Source organism: Zootoca vivipara, chromosome 6, assembly GCF_965207765.1.
Source record: "Zootoca vivipara chromosome 6, rZooViv2.hap1.1, whole genome shotgun sequence".
Classification (NCBI taxonomy): domain Eukaryota; kingdom Metazoa; phylum Chordata; class Lepidosauria; order Squamata; family Lacertidae; genus Zootoca; species Zootoca vivipara.
This window is the reverse complement of record NC_142589.1, coordinates 58,429,251-58,449,419: the sequence shown is the minus strand read 5'-3', so window position 1 is coordinate 58,449,419 and position 20,169 is coordinate 58,429,251. Positions and strand designations below refer to the sequence as shown.

Genomic DNA, 20,169 nt, shown 5'->3' with positions numbered 1-20,169 from the left:
TTCAGATCTCTTCCGTCTTTTGTTTCGTTTTGTTGCTATGCCCTACACCGCCCCATTCTCTGCCTAAACAAAGGGCGGCTGAGGGGAAAACACAACGAGACACAAAATGCTGTTTTTTACAAGGGCAACGGGGCGGCGAAAGCGACCACCTCCTCCAGTCGGCGGCTAAGCGGGTCTATTGCAGCCGCGCGGGGGCGGCACGTGGCCGCCGGGCGCCGCTCTTCCCGCCTCGAACGAAAGGAGCCAAGATGGCGGCGGCGGCGGCAGCGGTGGGGAGCGGTGGGGCTGCCGCGGCTTCTGTGCTGAGCCGAAGCCGGTTCCGGGGCTGCCTGCTCGGAGCGCTGCTGGGCGACTGCTTGGGCGGCGGCTTCGAAGCTTTCGAGACGGTCAACTTGGCGGAGCTGCTACGCTTCGTGCGGTCGCTTCAGCCACCCGAGAAAGGTAAAAGGAGGAGGGGCTGAGGCGGGCGAAGGAGGCTCGGCCGCCTCCGGCGTCAGCTGGGCCGCTTTTACCTCAGCAGATGGTGACCCTCAGGGGTGAGGGAGGCGGCCCTTCCTTTTCGGGCTGTGTGGGGGAGGGAGAGCCCCCAATTTATTTGGGGCAAGCGACCCTTTTCCGCCGCCCCTCATTTATTCCAGAGGGGTAGGGGCGGCTCACGCCTCGGTGTGTCTTCGGGGCTGTAACATTTTCTCCACGGTAAACGGTGGGCAGTCACGAGAGGAAGGCTTCGTGTCGTGGGATTATCAGCCCTTCCTTGCGAAGCTCCCCTTGCTTGGGGCTGCCTAGAGAGGCCGCAAATTCAATTTGCGCAGTTGAAGCTGGCTTTTTGCAGGTCTTGCTCAACAAGCCCGCTTTCTCGAAAGGGTCGGGGTTTTTTTGTTTTGCAATAAAGGGAAGACAAAGGAATGATTTGACCCCACGGCGCCCAAGACAAATCGGAGTGAATCCTCATTAAGTAGGGTTCTCTGCGTTCTCAAAATCAGCAAACATGTTGGGTGGGAACCACCCAAGGTAACAGAAGATGCTGTATATGAGTGTGTGTGTGTGAGAGAGAGACACCTTGGAAAGCCAAGCCCATAGCTGTCAAGTTCTCCCTTTTTTAAAGAGAAATTCCCTTATGCTGAATAGGCTTCCTTGCAAAAAAGGGGAAAACTTGACAGCTATGGCCAAGCCTGAAGGTGCAGAGGACAAAAAGTGAATTTATTTCTGATGGAAACTTTTAAAGAAATGGCTTCCTGGCTCTGTGTAAGGTCACTGTACAGATTTGGGGCATGGAGTCCAGAGGGTGATGAATAACACTCGGGTGCTTTTATTTTGGTTATTTTTAATGCCTTGTCAGAACGCCCGGCCCAGGACAGGTTGGCACCTGAGCCAAACCACAAAACATCCTCCCCAGCCGGGGAAGAAGGGGAGTGTGAAGATTTGCGGCAGGAACAAGGGGGTTATACGAATCCACATAGGGAAGATTTAGGTGAGTAAAGATCTACATCAGGGACAACGTGGGGTGGGGGGAATCAAAGCAGCCTTCCCTGCTGGTTGAGGTGGGAATCAAAGGTGGGGAAGAGCCCCACTCTGAATCATGCCAGGTGGTTGCAGACCCCAGGAGACCCCAGAGGCAGCCCTTGCCATTTCCTCCCGAGGGATGGGAGGATACAAGCCACATCTCCTGGTCACCGGGATGTACAGATGGCATTGGGGATAGTGGCCACTGTGGAAGCAGTGCTAGAAACTCAGATATATACAGTGGTACCTCTGGATACGCACACCTCCAGTTGTGTATCCTTCAGGATGCGAACGCAGCAAACCCGGAAGTATTTTTTGGGGTTTCGCAGTGCGCGCACATGCGCAGCAGCAGTCCCTCTGGTTGCAGAAACCTCGGGATCCGGCCGGAGCTCTGGAACGGATCCTGTCTGCAACCGGAGGTACCACTGTACACTAATCACCAAACAGCACCTTAAGCATAGGTTGCAGTTGCCACAACAGAATGTCTAGGTTCCATTTCCCCCCATGAGATTTATTATTAATAATAATATTAATATTAATAATAATAATAATTTCATTTCTATACCACTTTGTATTTTAAAGAAACAAAACCTCAAAGCAGTTTATAGCACATTAAAACATCAAATAAAACGATCCAGAATAAAACAAATTCAAGCTTTAATGAAAATATTTCCAATCCTTCTATGTGTCATTTTGTTTCCCCCATACAGTGGTGCCTCGCAAGACGAATTTAATTCGTTCCACCGGTCAGTTCGTTTTACGAAAAATTCATATTGCGAAGCACTGTTTCCCATAGGAACGCATGGAAATTTAATTAATACGTTCCTATGGGCTCCGGGGAACTGGCAGCGGCGCTTGCTCGTTTGGCTCGGGGAAGCCAGGCGACGGCAGCGCTGAGGCGGCCGATCCTGGGCCGGCCCAAGGACGAGCACAGCGCGCGAGGCGAGCAGGAGAAAGTGTGCTGCGGCTGCGGCGCTGAGACAGCCAATCCGGGCCGGCCCGAGGATGAGCACCGCACGCTTTCTTCTGCTCGCCTCTGTGGCGGCGGCGGTGCTGAGGCGGCCGATCCCGGGTCGGCTCGAGGGCAAGCGCAGCGCGCGGGGGGAGCAGGAGAAAGCGTGCCGATCCCGGGTCAGCCCCCTCAGCGCCGCAGCCGCTGCACGCTTTCTCCTGCTCGCCCCCCGCATGCTGCGCTTGCCCTCGGGCCTGCCTGGGATTGGCTGCCTCAGCGCCAGTGCCGCCGAGGCGAGCAGGAGAAAGTGGGGCTGCCGCCTCGTGTCTTTCCCTTGGCTCGGGGAAGACAGGCGGCCCCGGCACCGCCGCGCTTCGCCTCCGGGGGACAGAGCCGCAGCGCTGCTTGCCGGGGCTGCTGCCTCCTGTCTTCCCCGAGCCAAGGGGAAGACAGGCGGGGGCAGCCCCCACACCACCGCACTTTGGCTCCGGGGAACAGAGTTGAAGCGCGGTGCTGCTTGCCGGGGCTGCCGCCTCCTGTCTTCCCCTTGGCTCGGGGAAGACAGGCAGGGGCAGCCCCCGCACCGCCGCGCTTTGGCTCCGTCCCAAACTCCGTCCCAAACTTTTTGGCTCCGTCCCAAAACTCTTTCGTCTTGCGAATTTTTTGTTGTGCGAGGCATTCGTCTTGCAAGGTACCACTGTATTTATTTATTTACCTACTTAATTTATATAGCTGCCCCATAGCAGAAGTACTCTAGGAAGCCAGTGTGGTGTAGGGGTTACAGTGTCATCCTAGGACCTGGAAGATCAGGGTTCAAATTCCCACTCAGTCATGAAGCTCACTGGGTGACCTTGGGCCAGTCACAGCCACTTAACCTACGGTACCTCACAGGGTCATTGTAGGGATTAACTGAACCTTGTACTCCTTGGAGAAAAAGGTGAGATAAAAATGCAATAAATAAGTTCTTCATCTTATCTTCTTAAGAAAGCTGGAGAGGCCAGCTGTATGCAATGTCAGTTGCTAACCTGGCATCCAGAGATCTCCATGTGGTTGCAATTGGACTTGTGCTAGTTGCAAAATGCACCTGGCCCCTTGGGAATTTTTAACACTCTGGTGGCAGCAGCGGGTGATGTGTTCCTTGGATGCTAGATCTGCTGCCCCTGTGGATCCTGCCACCCAAGGCAGTCACCTTACCTTGCCTCATGAGTGGGCCAGCCCTGCTTGTCAGCTGCTCTGAGCATTCTTTTTACAGTGAAAGGGATATAAATTGTTTTAAAAATGCTTTCTTTTTATGCTTGAAGAGTAAGATCCCACAAGAGTCTTTATTGACTGAGGGCGGTATCAAGGAGTTCCATTAGTGCAGGAACTTTTGGCTGTGGAACAAAACATGTCCTCCCTTTCTCTGAAACCCCCTTAAATTTATTCTGGGTTTCCCCTAATTATCTAGAGCAAATTCGAGGAGTGCTTGAGGAGAGGAGAGGGAGGGGAAGTTCCACTGTGCAAATGGAAATCCTTGCACTAATAAAACTACTTTATTGGATATCACTCCGACAAATTTATTAGAGCATAAGCTCTCAATGACCACTTCAGCAGGTGCATGAGATTTAATCCTAATTTGGCAAGCATATGTATTTATGAAAACTTGTACACCCCACCCTTTTAGAGTAAAAACAGTTCCTTCAGTGTGGCTTACAGCATTACGATTCCATAAAACAATGACAAAAAGAGAGAGTGACAGCCATTTTTAGCACATAAAAACAATTGTTTACCTCATAAAATAAAAAGGTCCTCAGTAAGCAGCAAATAACAATGAGGGAGGGGCCCAACCACTTTCTGTGGCCCCAGGGGCTGCTTTGGGGAAAAGGGTGGAATACAAATTCAAGCATAATAATAATAATAATAATAATAATAATAATAATAATAATAATAATAACAACAACAACAACTGTGTATTATACATAATATAAAAATAAATAATCTGGGTGTAGACACTAAAAAGACCTATGTGCACATTGTGGCAGGGATCTGGAGCAGAGGAAAATAAAATGCAAAATAAACAGTCAGCTGACAATTACCTAAAGCAAAATAGTTACAATGACAAATTAAGAACATTGGTGAGCCTTTGGTGTAATGAAAAAACATTATGCTCTGGAAATTCTGTTGACTATTGCCATGGAAATAACCTAATTTTGCCATATGTTATAATAAGATGTTTGTTTGTTTGTTTATCGTTGTTGTTATTACACAGTGCCAGTATTATAACTGCAGACAGGGAGTGTTTGGTTGTGAGCTCTGGTATCTCTTTTCCCCACCAAATGAAGGTTTTATCTGAGCCCCACTTGTGTGTGTTTTGAATGCTAAGATTATGCTGAACTCAGGAATGGGTGAAGTTCTTGGAACGTTTACAGAGTGACCTTCTTCCATCTGGGATTGCCTGATACCTCTTTATCAGTTAATTACTCTTCCCAAATTTTTATTGAGGGGAAAGAGTAAAGGGAAAAGAACACAGCACACATCCACAAGGTTTTTAGTCTATCCATCATATGCTGACATTTCTGCACTTCCTACCTTCTAGGAATCCACTTCTACAGTGATGACACAGCTATGACTCACTCGATAGTGAGGTCACTACTAGCCAAGCAGGACTTCGATGAAGTGGATATGGCAAAGCGGTAAGGAGGGTCCTGTAGTTACAAGAGATCTTGAAGAGTAGGTGTGGAAAATCTCTCACAGCTTGAGAATCCTGGACAGGTGCGGCCAGTCACAGTTCAGAGTAATGGGCTGGATGGACTGATGGGTTGGACAAAGAAATCATTGAAATGGACTCTGTCCTTTTTTATTTTGATGATTTATTCATTCCTTTCTGTATCCTCAAACACTTCTCAACTGCTTCCGTGGGAGTGGGAACTTGCATGTTCACATTGTTTTTTGAAAATTTAAAAAGGCAATGATCCTGTGCAGATTTACTCAGAAGTAAAATCTACCTTGTTCATTGGGACTTAGCTCTCAGTATATGAGTGCAACTTAAGGCATCTTTGTGTAGAGTTTCCTGCATGCTTACCCAACCATACCAGTTTTTAACAAAAATGAAATGTTGTCCTGGAGGCATTTTGTGAAGCATGGTGGGGAAAGGGGTGAGAGTTTATGTAAGCATTTCTCTTCCCAGGTTTTGAGGAATTTCTCAGCCCTTCTTTCTTATGTTAGGCAAGGAAAAGAAAAGCTATTGTTTCCACTACAGAGATGTGCATGTTTGGCAACGTCTAGGGCAGCGTTTCTCAACCGCTGTTCCGCGGCACACTAGTGTGCCGCGAGACGCTGGCTGGTGTGCCACGAGACGCTGGTTGGTGTGCCGTGATGTGCGGCGACGAGAAGGGCGATTTGCATTGTCACGTGCCTGGCGGCCGCCAATAACCAACACTGACCCGCCGGAAAGGAAGCCGGCAGGGTCACGACGCGGGGCGAGCGCAGCTCTCAACAGCCACCACCACGGGAGGGTGGTTTTAGACAAACTTAAAGAAGCTGGCTGGATGAGCTCAACCTGAAACTTGCTGAGCAAAGGATTGTGCTGGCAGAGAAATCAGCGGCTTGTGAAGCCTTATTACAGGAGATTGCAACCAACACAGCAATTGGCAAGTGTTTCTTACAGTCATAATTATATAGTCAATATAGGGCGGCACAGAGTTAAATTTTTTAACTTTTTTAATGGTGGTGTGCCTCATGATTTTTTTTCATGGAACAAGTGTGCCTTGGCCCCAAAAAGGTTGAGAAACACTGGTCTAGGGTGCTTCTTTGCATGCATTTCCTAAACACACAGGGACAGCCCCTAAGATACTGTTGAAGAGGGCTTGAGAAGAATCTACGTCCTGTGTGAAATAGAGTTGCGAACTTTAACTTGATTAAGTAGCACCTGTAGAAGACCTTCCTCTTTCAACAAGCCTTTTAAGTGGAAATTTTTATCCCAGTGCCCCAATGATTGGCACTGGGATCTGTGCTTTTTAACTTGTTCATATATGATCTAGAGTTAGGAGAGAGCAGTGGTCAGGTTTGCTGAAAGAGGAGTAGACCAATTTGTGGAGGCAAGGGCTATCAGTGGTTACTAGCCATGATGTCTGTGTTTTGCCTTTCCAGTAGGAGGCAGCAATACTTCCGAATACCAGTTGCTGGAAACCATAGGAGGGGAGTGTACTCTTGTGTTCATATTTTGCTCGCTGGTTTTCCACAGACATCTAGTTGGCCACTGTGAGAATAGAATGCTATTCTTATGTTCTTACGTAGTCTTATCTTCATTGGCCTAGAAATTGTATTTATATGTGTTTTCTAATTGGTGTTCTTATTGGTAAATTGCTTTGGGATGTTTCATGGGAAGCAATTCATAAATGAAATAAATATATCCTCCAAATTCACCCTGCTAACAGGACCAGCTAGGCACTATTCTTTTTTCATATTCACAGCTGTCCAGTGATAGCTCACAGAATTTAAGTGGACTTGCATTTTAACATAGTCTCCCTGCAGGTTTGCTGAAGAATACAAGAAAGACCCTGACCGGACCTATGGCGCCAGTGTGATTACTGTATTCAAGAAACTTCTCCGCCCCAAATGCAGAGATGTGTTTGAGCCAGCGAGACAGCAGTTTAATGGGAAAGGCTCGTATGGGAATGGTGGTGCCATGAGAGTAGCAGGCATTTCACTAGCTTACTCTAACGTTCAAGACGTAAAGAAGGTTTGTTAATTTCTTATACCTAGCCTGCTGAAATAATGCTGACTACATAACAATAAAAGCGCATCACAAACAGTGTCCTAGGCTGGATGTACATATCTGTGTGTATGGAATGCAGTCTCCAGTGAGACCTACCAAGTGCTGGCATTAACATCTTTCCAGTGCCATGTTGACATGTATGATGGTTATTGCTGTTTCTGGATGTGCATGTTTTTTGGAAGGGTGTGTGTGTGTATTGCTTTGTTAAACTGGATGGCACTTTTTATTTGTGCATGTAATTTGCATATTAGATGACAGATAAGGGACCCAGGTGGCGCTGTGGTTAAACCACTGAGCCTAGGGCTTGCTGATCAGAAGGTCGGCGGTTCGAATCCCTGTGACGGGGTGAGCTCCCGTTGCTTGGTCCCAGCTCCTGCCAACCTAGCAGTTCGAAAGCACGTCAAAATGCAAGTAGATAAATAGGAACCGCTACAGCGGGAAGGTAAACGGCGTTTCCATGTGCTGCTCTGGTTTGCCAGAAGCGGCTTTGTCATGCTGGCCACATGACCTGGAAGCTATACGCCGGCTCCCTCGGCCAATAATGCGAGATGAGCGCGCAACCCCAGAGTCGGTCACGACTGGACCTAATGGTCAGGGGTCCCTTTACCTTTACCTTTAGATGACAGATAAATAAATAATAAAATGTTGGTTTAATTAGCCGAAATATGCAAGAGTCTCATATCTCCATGGGCCAATGTTTTTGTAATATTTGCATAAACTCTGTAAGGAGCAATCCAATAATATCATCCCCCATAATCTCTCCAATGCAGCCATTTGCTGGTTGCAGTGCATATGGGATGTCAGATAAGAGTTACAGGATTTGGTCCTGCACATTGTGGTGCCAATATCTTAGGAAGTTGCTGCAGTTGTGCCTACTGTTATAGTAGTGTTGGTGGGAGCTCTCAGGGACTTGTCAGTGAACGGTGTGTGTGTGTGTAACAGTTCCCCTCACATGAACTGTGCGGTCATGACATTGAGAAGAGTTATGTTGTAACATGCAAAAAGTCTTAGGCTGGGTGGTAGTAGCATCGGACTAAGGAGCAGTATCAGAACAGATTGAAGAGAATTCTTTTTGTGTTGTGATATCAGAGAAGTTTAGAAAAGTTCATTCAGGATTTTTATAATTTGTTGCCAGAAGTTGTGGTGATGGCCACTTATTTATATGGCTTGTAAAAAATGATGAAACAGATTCAAGGAAAGTAAATTCACTAATAACTACCACCAGATTCAGAGCCAAAATTCTTCTGAATAGTAGTTGCTGAGGAACAACAAGGGTGGGGGTAGTGCTTTCATGTACTGCTGGTGGGCTTTCTGAAAGCATCGGTTCAGCCACTGTGGAGACAGGCTAAGAACATAAGAGCCATGCTGCATCTGGCTAAAGGGCCATTTAGTCCACCATCCTTCCTGTCCTCATAGTGTTCAATAAGGTCTTTAAGGAAAGCCCATAAGCAGGACCTGAGCAGAACATTTCTAACTTATGTTCCCCAGCAACTCGTACCGTGTTTCCCCTTTTTTAAGACACCGTCTTATTACTTTTTTTTCTCAAAAAACCACAGGGTGGCTTATTTTTGGTGGGATGTCTTACTCGTATTTTTATTATGAGTCTGAGGGAAGGGAGGTGTGCGTCCCTGGCCCAGCCCTCTCTCCCCAGCCCTGGGATGTTCGCAAAGGGCTGCTCTCTCTCTCCTCTGATGTGGGGACTCACTTAATAGCAATCTGCTACACTGGAGCTTCTTAAATCTAAACCAGTATAATGGAATCTATCTGTGTGATACAGTCCTAGCAGTAGCCTATAGTAAAGCAAATAAGGATCTCTACTAGCCAGCTGCCCAAGACTTAAGTTCCAACAATGTAACACTTTGTAGTGCTAAAATAAAAAAAATCCTTCAGTAGCACCTTAAAGACCAACTAAGTTTTATTTTGGTATGAGTCTTTAAGGTGCTACTGAAGGAATTTTTTTATTTTACTTCGACCCAGACCAACACGGCTACCTACCTGTAACCAGAACTTTGTAGTGCTATCACTGATAGCAAAGAAGCTACCTGCTGAGAACAAAGAAGCCAGCTAAACAGCAATTAAGATTGCTGACTTGGTAAATGGTAGCAATTAAGAAGCAATTGAGCTAGCAAGGTAAAATTTTGTGGGTAAAGGAAGCTAGGACCGGCAGTTTAACTTTTGTGCTCACAAACAGCAAGAAGGAAAAAGTCCTTAATTTTTTTAAAAAAGTCCCCAAGGCAAGGACTGCGATCCAGACTACTTACAAATCCTTAAAGGGGCAGCTCCACAGACAAGCAAGCATAAGGTAGAAAGGAAGGCTGCAAGGAGACAACAATCAGACACAGGAGACTGCCGTCAAGAGGAAATCAACAGGCAACTCATGGGTGGACGCATAGAATGGAAGGGAAAGGTGGAGGGAAGCGAGAGGTGGGTTCTGTGTGTGTGTGTGAGAGAGAGACAGAGAGACAGAGAGACAGAGAGACACAGACGCGCACACGGAGATCTCTCCCTTAAAGGGAAAACAGCCTTTGCATTCAATCGCTCCTCTCCCGTCAAGAGGAAATCAACAGGCAACTCATGGGTGGACGCATAGAATGGAAGGGAAAGGTGGAGGGAAGCGAGAGGTGGGTTCTGTGTGTGTGAGAGAGAGAGAGAGAGAGAGAGAGAGAGAGAGACAGAGAGACAGAGGACACAGACGCGCACACGGAGATCTCTCCCTTAAAGGGAAAACAGCCTTTGCATTCAATCGCCCCTCTCCCGTCAAGAGGAAATCAACAGGCAACTCAGGGGTGGGCGCATAGAATGGAAGGGAAAGGTGGGGGGAAGCGAGAGGTGGGTGCTCTCTCTCTCTCTGTGTGTGTGTGTGTGTGTGTGTGAGAGAGAGAGAGAGAGAGAGAGAGAGAGACGCAGGGGGCGGGGGGAGAGAGAGAGACAGACGCGCTCACGGAGGTCACGAGGCTTCGGCAGCCAGCAGCTACGGCTCTTCAGTGCATTTTTACAAGCTTTTAAAGGAAATACGTGTCTGTGGAGCGACAGCAAAATGGAGATATTTTTAAGGGGGGGTTGGCTGGCGGGAGGGGGGTTATTGCTACTGGGTGAAGGGTCTATCAGTATGTCTTATTTTCGGGGTATGGCTTGTATCGCGCAATTGCTTAGAAATCCTGCTATGGCTTATATAATGACTACGTCTTAAAAAAGGGGAAACACGGTATTCAGAGGGATACTGCATAATGGCTAGAAGCCACTGACAGCTTTACCTCCATGAGTTTGTCTAATATGTTCTGAATTTTCTCACATTCAACTTCAGATAGTGGCCTGGTCCAGCAGGGTTGCCTTACCTTCTTAGGTTCAATTGCATATATTGATACTGTGTGTAAGTCAGAAAGTCAAGGAAGTCCTTAGACTGCTTTGTCACTGCTTCCTACAACATTTGTTGACAGCATCTGTCAAAGAAGATGCTAGGCAGGTAAGACATGCACCCAATTGGTTTAAGACATGCACCCTTCTTCAGGCTTAATTTTTACAACAATGTCTTCTGCCTCTGCAGTTTGCCAAATTGAGTGCTGAATTGACCCACTCCAATTCCTTGGGCTATAATGGAGCCATACTGCAGGCTTTGGCAGTTCACTACGCTCTACAGGGTGTAGAGCTGAATCGGGAGAAGTTCGTGGAGCAGCTGATAGGCCACATGGAGGAAGTGGAAGCAGATGACAAGTCTGTTGCAGATGCACGAATGTAAGTAATACCGTAGCCATCTGAGGGCAGGTTTACGTTTATACTTGGATGTAACACAAGGGGGCAGCATACCCTCCCCCCTGAAGCACATGCCTCAACCTAGTCTCTCATCTCCAGGCTGGGCTATGAAGAGTTGCCATATTCAAAGCGTCTAAAGAAGATCAAAGAATTTTTGGAGCAGAGCACCGTGTCAAAATCAGATGTGGTGTCAGAATTAGGTATGTACAATATTGAGCACAAGGTATGGACTCCCATTTTGTGACCAGTAAACAGTAAAACACTAATCTGTAGAATTATAAAATTCAAGCATGTGGTTTATTTAAATCATCAGCATTGGGGAAGAAGTAGATAGAATAGTAAAATAATTGCTCAAAATTGGTTTGTGTGTGAGAGTGTGGATGAGTTGTGGGAGGTTTAAGTCAATAAATTGTCTTCACACAGTGCTTACTTGGCTGATGGAAATTTTCATAGGATGTTATGAAATTTGTGATATAAATAGCTTAAACACACACATACACACAGGTTTTTAGTGGCTAGGTCTTTTGGGAACTACCTGTTGATAGGCAGAAATGCAACTTAAGCATTTGGAGTAGCCACAATTCCAAATATCAGATCTTGGAGGTGCACACTACGATGTGTTTATAGCCAGCATAGCATGCTTGTGGATTTATGTGAGGCATAATGGTCATGTATATAATGGTATGTGTACACACACATACACATTTCTATAGTAATAACTTTGCATTGAATATAATGAGAGTTTATGGTGGAAGGCCAAATGCATGAGCTGTTGCTTGCTAAAGGGAATTCTTTTGTCAGGCAATGACATTGCAGCCCTGCGCTCTGTCCCCACTGCTATCTATTCCTTTCTGCGCTGCATGGAGTCTCACCCAGATATTCCTGAGGACTTCAACAGTCTGCAACGGACCATTGTCTACTGCATCTCGTTGGGTGGGGATACAGACACCATTGCTACAATGGCTGGGGCAATAGCTGGGGCGTATTATGGGGAAGAGCAGGTGCCCCAAAGCTGGAAGTATAGCTGTGAATCTTTTGAGGAGACAGAGAAGTTGGCTGACAGCTTATACGAACTTTACTGCCAGCGGATTTGAGCCATGGAAAAAGGAACCCTGTACCTGGACATCAGATTTGTGTTTCTGTTTCATCTTCCAAAGAAGAACTCGTTTGCAATGTGGGGCTTCTTTTCCCTCATGGGAAACATGCCTAGGATATTTTGTGTGGCAGATAAAGGTTCCTCTTGTAACCAATTGCTCCAAAGTGCCAATTGCTTTCTGCTGCATACATAATTTCTCGCTCCTCTTACAGCCTGATTTTTAGACTTTTATTATTAAATCTCAGTTGGAGTCAAATCTCTCTCAGTTCACTATGCCCAAGTGTTGGGAACCCTTGGCACTGAGCTCTGCTGGGAGCAAGGCAAGGATTTGTAAGCATTGCTTTCCATCCATTGTTATGGTGCAAATTCATCACATGGTAGCTACAGAAACTGCTTTTGGATTTCCTGTGTGGTTGCAAAAGCTAGAGGACGGAAGACTGGACTCTCTTGCCTTGTAACTGAGTAATCTCTGAGTACTTGAAATCTGGAGATTTTACATATGTCTTTGATAACCAGGAATGTGTTACCAGTAGTAAATTTAAAATAAAAAAGTAAAATACACTGCTGCCCTCAGTAGAAACCAAAAGGCCAAATGGATGATGCATTCTCCTAAGTTTGAAGGGGAGCAGGTGCCACATTTCTGTCCAACCAACATGCCTGTCTGGACTCCAGTGCCACCAGATGTCCACATTGGGGACTATCATTTGTGCAAACATGCAAAATCCAGATCATGTGACTCAAATGAAATTCAGGAATTGACTCTGTAGTTTTGGTCTACCCACACTGAACTTTGTGGTGGTGTTAGAAGTACAGTGGAACCTCGGTTTATGAACACCTCGGTTTATGAATTTTCGGTTTATGAACGCTGCGGACCCATCTGGAATGGATTAATTCATTTTCCATTACTTTCAATGGGAAAGTTCGCTTCAGTTTATGAACGCTTCAGTTTATGAACAGACTTCCGGAACCAATTACACCCATGCTTCAGTTTATGAACATTTCAGTTTAAGTACTCCGCGGACCCGTCTGGAACGGATTAATCCACTTTCCATTACTTTCAATGGGAAAGTTTGCTTCAGTTTATGAACGCTTCAGTTTAAGTACTCCGCGGACTGTCTGGAACGGATTAATCCACTTTCCATTACTTTCAATGGGAAAGTTCGCTTCAGTTTATGAACGCTTCAGTTTATGAACAGACTTCCGGAACCAATTGTGTTCATAAACCGAGGTACCACTGTAGTACTATGCCCCCAAGGAAAATGGCTCAGGATATCCTCCTACCTGGTTTGAATTCTGTATTTGTTTTTAAGAAACAAATATTCAAATTAGAGTTTGTTAGAATTTAAAGTCTAACCAAAAGCACTGTTGGTGTCAGTGTTTGTGGCACTGCAACCTTTCTCGTGAGGTCTCCCTGTGCATACAGTGGCCTCTGGGTCAGTCCTTAGTATGGGAGTGAGGCTTAGCTCATCCTGGTCAGCTTGAAAACCTTCTGTATGTTCACAGGTGGTGATCAAAGAACAGGCTTGCTCTAAAGACAAGGAATATTATTATTATTATTATTTATTGAATTTGCTAGTCGCTTTAGATTGCCCAAGGCAACCCAAAGTGACTTACAAACAAACAATATTTACATTGGCATGATTTTTGCAGGCAGTAATGTGAAATGCAAATCTTTTTGTAAAATAAGATTTATTGATGTTGGGTCAATACAATCAAGTACTGTAGTTTCAGTTCAAAAGTGAAGACCAGTTTTTGATCACAAAACAAGAGTGCATTTTAAAACCAAATTTACTATGAAACAGTGCATGTAACATAAGTATTTACAAAACTAAAAATCCGCTATATACTAGGTTAGCAATGAAGATACTAGAGGCAAATTTCTTTTCTTTAAGAGAGAGAGAATTTGTATATAAAAATGCATATTGTAATGCACAGTTCAAAGTAGTTTCCAAACCTGATCTTTCTGCTGACTGAAACCTAATTCCCACATGCTCTCCAACAAGAAAACCCCAAACTTTGTCACTGACAATATCTGGCACTGCACCAAAAATAAAAAAAGGTAACTCATGACTTGTGAATCAGCCTCTTCATCCCACACTTCATTTTCCTATGTGTAATAACAGCCTCTATATTAAGAAGTTTTAATTGTTGTATAAATGCAGAAGGGTTATGCCCTGTATGAGAGAAGAGAAGAGCAGAATGAGACTGCAGAACAGTACCCATGAAACAGAACAATTTAGTTTGGAGATAAATCTGCTTTTTGTCATTGTGTTTTCTGTCAGCCACATCACAAATGTTGAATCTCCAAAGGAGCTGAAAAAAGAGGTTATCTCTATGTTAGAACACAGTATAAATAAATTGTGTACCAACACACCCAGGAGCAATTCTGGGGTTTATGTGTTTCTCTGCTGCTGTTAGAGTACTTATCCACCACACTTTCAATCTCTGCCAATCTGACTTAAATAGTAACACATTTTCTTAGATCTGATGGTGTTAAAAATGGAAGCTTACTACTCTACTCCACAGGAAAATAGAGAAATTTAGAGCACCAGTCTCTTAGAACCCTTCTTCCAATATTAGGCATGTAGAAAATGTGTGCACTTGGCTTCTTCAGTTTTAGCCTGTGGTGACCCAATGTGAAACCAAAGATGTTATTGCATGCAGATTGTGCCTTTGGCAATCTTGTCCTTTCCAGGAATTTAGAAAACATCAGATGGAATCAGAAATCTTGGGCCTATTCTTTTGCTTGTGTCTAAATCAGACATATAAGTTGTAAGTTAAATGAAGGAAAGAAGAAGAGGCAGGTGGCAGCGCAGCTGAAATAGCAGGTGACCTAACTTTCAATTCTCCAGCATCCATCTATCAGTGTTAGTTATTTTTACAAACCAAAATGTGATTATTTTTTTCTCTCTCAACCGTCACCCTAGAATACTTGTTCACAAATTTAAAGTTCACTGCATTTTAATGTTTAAATACTTTTATCTACATTAAACCTGGGAAATTGAACTGAGCCGCTCTCGCCATATTGTTGGCATCCTGGACACTTGAAAAGAAGCTATTTGAGCTATGGACTGGATTAATTCCATCTATTTTCTTCATAACAGGCCTAAGCAGTAAGAGGCTCTTGCTTATTTTTATGTGGTACAAACCAACATATTATTTCTCCAAGATGAGAGAGCTCATTCTTCAGCAATTTAAGGGTATGCGTTACCACTTCTGAAAGCACTGTACACATGATCAGTTATCCCAAAATCTGTGAATAACCTTGTAAGGCAGGTGACATTTCAAGCATTATTGAAAGTGGTAAGAAAAGACAAATTATTCTTTTCCAAAATCACATAAAACTTTGCACACAACATTTTGCACCTTTTTAATAGATATTGCACTATACTGAATAACATTAAGTAGCTAATAGCACCGTTGTAGAAATGATTGAATGGAAGTTACTATGAAATCTACTTTTTTAAAAATCAACATTTTTATGGTGGTTGGGTACTTCCACCACCCTGAACAACAAATAAGTTTACACATCCTGAAGAAAATGGTCTCTTAACTGGCACTTTGAAGATAACACAATTCAATCTTTCTCAAGTCAAGCTAGTAGCAACTGAACCTATATCTGCAGTGCCTTTACACTGGGTTTGTCAGACAACAGCATTCATAGGCTGCTGACTCATGATGGATATTTAGCTACTTGATTTGCTTAGGGACTATCAAGCATGTGCACTTTACAGAGCCCTGTTTTTGTAGAGGATCACAAAAGTCTCTGGCTTTGGAATATGTTTCACTTGCCATCCCTTTCCCCATATACCTCTGATGGCATGATTTAAAGATGTGTTAAGCATTGTGTAAAAGGTGCTCATGCAAAGCATTCCACAATTTGATAATTCATCATTTTGTCACGATTTGACTGATTTGAATCACACTTTTAGAGCAGAAAGATTAAAAGTGAACAAATGCTAAATTTGGAAGGTGGTGTCTTAAGCTGGTAAGTCACACAACCTGCAGATCCCCGAGTGCTGCTGTCCATCACATGCCTTCCATGCAGCCTAAGAGAATTGACGGGCAGCTAATCCTCAAGTTAGCATCTGTGGTCAATGTGCAGTCACTAGGGTAAACTAAATTCTGAATACAAAGATGGTACTGAAAACAACAGCAAAGTTTTCTCTCTCAAATTATCTTCTCAGCTTGGTCAAAATGGTTCCACACACCATCGGTTTTCACCATCTTCCCGGTGACACTGTGTTTTTTGTTTTTGTTTTTAAACGGACAAGTTTATGGCTACAGTGGATTAAAGGAGGTGTGCCCAACAGCTGTTATGTAGGGCAGAGAAGGAATCCAGAAAAAGATGAATGGATGTATTCAGTGGAGTACAGACCGTTGGCTTGATCCGATGGCATTTGGATCCAGACCTGGTCGTTCTCTTTCAGTTCAAGCACTGCACTACCAGAAGCTTGGTCCAAGTAGCCTTTTTTGTATTCATCGTAGGTATAGGTGGCAGGCACGTTGTTTTTGTAAAGTGCCACCCAGACATTAGTTCCTTTAACGTGCACGTGATAAGCAAAGTAATAGATGCCAGAGATGGGACAAGTGAAGATTCCCGTCACTGGGTTATAGCCATTGTGACCATTGTACAAAGTCCTGTCGAATTTTACTGGCATTCCTGAGGCTGGGAATGGCGATGTTAAGATGGCAGTGAAGGCAGGTACCATCTGGGCAGATAGTTCCCCTCGGCCGAACTGCGGCTTCCCAGGCTTGCCATTCCCCAGAACTGCTCCCTCTACACCTCCATTTGGCAAGTGGAGGCCAGCAATCCCTGTCTCATCAAACATCCCGGGTGCTCCTGGGGGTCCAGGTGGCCCTGGGGGTCCCGGAAGCCCATTTAATCCAGGATTTCCTGGAACCCCTGGTGGCCCACTGGGACCTACAATACCCGGCTCCCCTACTTTGCCATTTCCTGGTTGGCCCGGGAGGCCAGGCTCTCCTTTCAGTCCTGGTAAACCTTGGGGCCCCATTGGACCAGAAGGGCCTTGCAGACCTGGTATCCCTGATGAGCCTCTGAGGCCTGGTTGCCCTGGAATACCCGAGTCCCCCTTTGGGCCTATGGGCCCTGTAATCCCTGGGACCCCAGGGAGACCAGCAAATCCACCTTCCCCCTTGGGGCCCATTGGGCCAGGCATCCCGTGTGGTCCAGGCAATCCTCTCTCCCCAGGAATCCCTGGCTTCCCCACAAAACCGCTAGGCCCTTGGTCCCCACGCATACCTGGCAGCCCTGCAGGCCCACTTGGTCCAGCTTCACCTTTAGGGCCTGGAATGCCATGTTTACCTGGCATACCCATAGAACCAGGAATCCCAGGGCCCCCAGTGATACCAGGGGGACCCATTTCGCCTGGTTCTCCATCCATTCCGGGCTCCCCTTTTTCTCCACTGATTCCTGGCACACCTGGTTGCCCACGATCTCCCTTTAAGCCAGGCAACCCAGGCTTCCCGTACCCTGTAGGCCCAGGCATGCCAGGAAGGCCACGGTGACCAGGTTCTCCCTTGGGGCCCAAATGCCCTTGCAGTCCAGGCACACCAGCTGCCCCCGGCACACCAATTCCATCAACACCTGGTGGGCCACGTGGGCCCATAGGGCCAGGCTGCCCACTGACCCCTGGCTCTCCTGGAAGCCCTGTGTCACCTTTGCCACCTGGAGCACCAGGCAACCCATCAAGTCCAGGTTTCCCAATTCCCTGTGGCCCTGGAGGTCCTGCAGGGCCTGGGGGGCCTCCGTTTCCCTGCGGCCCTATCAACCCTGGCTTCCCAACTCCATTTTCACCCTTCATGCCACGCTCGCCACGGGGACCGGGCTCTCCTTTGGCCCCAGGCTCCCCCCGGAATCCTGGCAGGCCTGGGCTTCCTGTTGTGCCTGGCTTTCCATTCACAGAAATGCCAGCTGGTCCAGGCACTCCTGGAGGGCCTGGCAAGCCTCGTGGCCCTTGGTCTCCTCTCATGCCTGGCTCACCATTAATTCCAGGCATCCCTTTCATACCTGCCTTGCCAGGGAGCCCTGGGATGCCTGGTTTGCCAATGCCAGAAAAGCCAGGTGGACCTGCGGGGCCTGGTTGGCCATGGAGCCCTGGTTTGCCAATGCCGGGTTTCCCAGGGTAGCCAGGTGGGCCAGGAAGTCCTCTTGGGCCAGGCTTTCCAGGAGGTCCAGGTTCTCCTTTGAGGTCCATTGGCAGCAGTGGTGGCATATCTGTGAAGAGAAGAGGGACACATCAGTATGAATTGGGAAAGAAAGGACTGGCAACTAACATTTTGGAAGCTAAGGGAAATGTAGATGCATGCCATCTCTTCAGCTCCAACTACCAATGGCTTCCATCACCATTATTGGTTAAACCTCCTTCTGTTGCTCTCAGAACATAGTATCTGGGTAGGGTACCTTTGCTGCCTGAAAGTCTTGAGTAGACACATTGATGCCATCAAAGGCCATTGCACAAGAACAACATATTTCCAAATATGTACAGTGGTACCTTGGGTTAAGAACTTAATTTGTTCTGGAGGTCCATTCTTAACCTGAAACTGTTCTTAACCTGTGGTACCACTTTAGCTAATGGGGCCTCCCGCTGCCTCCACACGATTTCTGTTCTCATCCTGAAGCAAAGTTCTTAACCCGAGGTAGGATTTCTGGGTTAGCAGAGTCTGTAACCTGAAGCGTCTGTAACCCAAGGTACCACTGTGTTTAGATTTGAGGTCCTTTGGAATAAAATGCTTCTCCCAAGCCCCCCTTCGAGCCGCCACCACATACCCTGAGGTTGTGCCAATGTACCATCTGGGAAATGGAGAATACGTCACTGTTGATTATGTGAGGCAATGATTGGTTGTTACACAACAATATTGCCTCAGAGAGGGGACTGTTATAAAATAATATTGGGGTTGCAGGACACCATTACTAATGAACAGAGAGGGGTGACCGAACCTGACAGCTGCAGTTACCCAGAATCCCTCGCAACACCACCTTCTTCACCTCTGCTCCACTCCAGAGACTCGCACCCCTCCCGCTTGGACTCAACCCTGCCTTAAGGAAGGCTTAAGGATCAGCATATGCGCACATTTCCACATGACTAGCAACTTGGGAGCCATAATTCGCTGTCAGTGGTATCTCATTCACAATGGAAGACTCCTCTGAACAAAAGACAGTGATCAACTCTTATAAAAATGTTAATTTCTCTTTGTGTTTAGGAATTCACACCTGGGAGGGGTGATAGGAGGACTAGGAGAGGTGTCAAAAGTGCTCAGATTTCTACCTTGAACCCTCCTTTTTTGTGAGGTATTGATTACATAGCTGTGATGTAGGAATGATGTATTGGGGGCGTTTCTTGGTGATGGGGAAACTGATAAAAGTGGAGGTTCTCTTTTGTTCTGGGTTCCTTCCTTGTTCTCCTGCGTGAGGGGAAGGACCCTGTTGCAACAGCAAATAAAGGCTTTGCTTCTCAAACTTCTCTGGTTGGCCTCTGTTATATATTCTCCGACCGATGGAGAACCCAATAAGGCTCTTGTGTACCCCATAAGGGAATAAGAGCAGATTTTGCTTAGGACAGTGACAACTAAACAGCATAATCCAGACAACTCCAAAATAAGAACAAGTGATTAAGTTTCTGCATACGCAAAAGCTACTGTACAAGAGGGTCACAGATGGAGGTAAAGGCTTGGTGGTAGATACCAAGCCCCTTAAGAAAATGACATCCTTAAAGAAACCTAGCTTGCAAGATGCACAAAGCAAAGAACAGTGCTCAGGCAGGCCTCCCGCTTTTCTGTTGTTGAAACTGTGCTAAACTTACATTCTTTTAAATGCCATGTTCTTCCCCTAAAACTCATGAGTGATTGTTAAGAGCCTTTGTTCACTCTACACAACGATGCTGAGTTTGAGTCCACTCCCCTTGCATGTACTTTTGTTTAAGCACTGTTTTGATGCAGCGATAGACAGGATCAACGCCATCTCTTCAAAAGAAAGAAAGTCTCCAGAGGTTTGGCCATTGTTAAACAGTTTCCCTCAGCCAATGGAAGACTAATGCTGCAAATGAAACACACATGCGAGGAAGAAGACCCAGATGGCATTGGCAAAGCAGC

The 20,169-nt window shown here is 46.0% G+C and overlaps 2 protein-coding genes across 8 annotated transcripts in view; one reads left to right on the top strand and one right to left on the bottom strand.

Annotated features, from left to right (window-relative positions):
* Positions 1-226: 226 nt before the first annotated feature.
* Positions 227-14,441, top strand: ADPRS (ADP-ribosylserine hydrolase). The gene is made up of 7 exons (XM_035117436.3): positions 227-441; positions 1,340-1,471; positions 5,031-5,127; positions 6,968-7,175; positions 10,756-10,943; positions 11,061-11,161; positions 11,763-14,441. Exons 1-7 carry the CDS (start codon positions 249-251, stop codon positions 12,053-12,055), a joined length of 1,212 nt encoding a protein of 403 aa, XP_034973327.1. The 5' UTR covers positions 227-248; the 3' UTR covers positions 12,056-14,441.
* The window catches only part of COL8A2 (collagen type VIII alpha 2 chain), a 143,878-nt gene continuing 137,438 nt past the window's right edge, over positions 13,730-20,169 (bottom strand). For all 7 annotated transcript variants that reach the window (XM_088672284.1, XM_088672285.1, XM_088672287.1 and 4 more), the window contains one exon: positions 13,730-18,295. In XM_088672284.1, the coding sequence (XP_088528410.1) occupies positions 16,374-18,295 (1,922 nt within the window). In that variant the 3' untranslated portion in view covers positions 13,730-16,373. The remainder of the gene's footprint in view (positions 18,296-20,169) is intronic.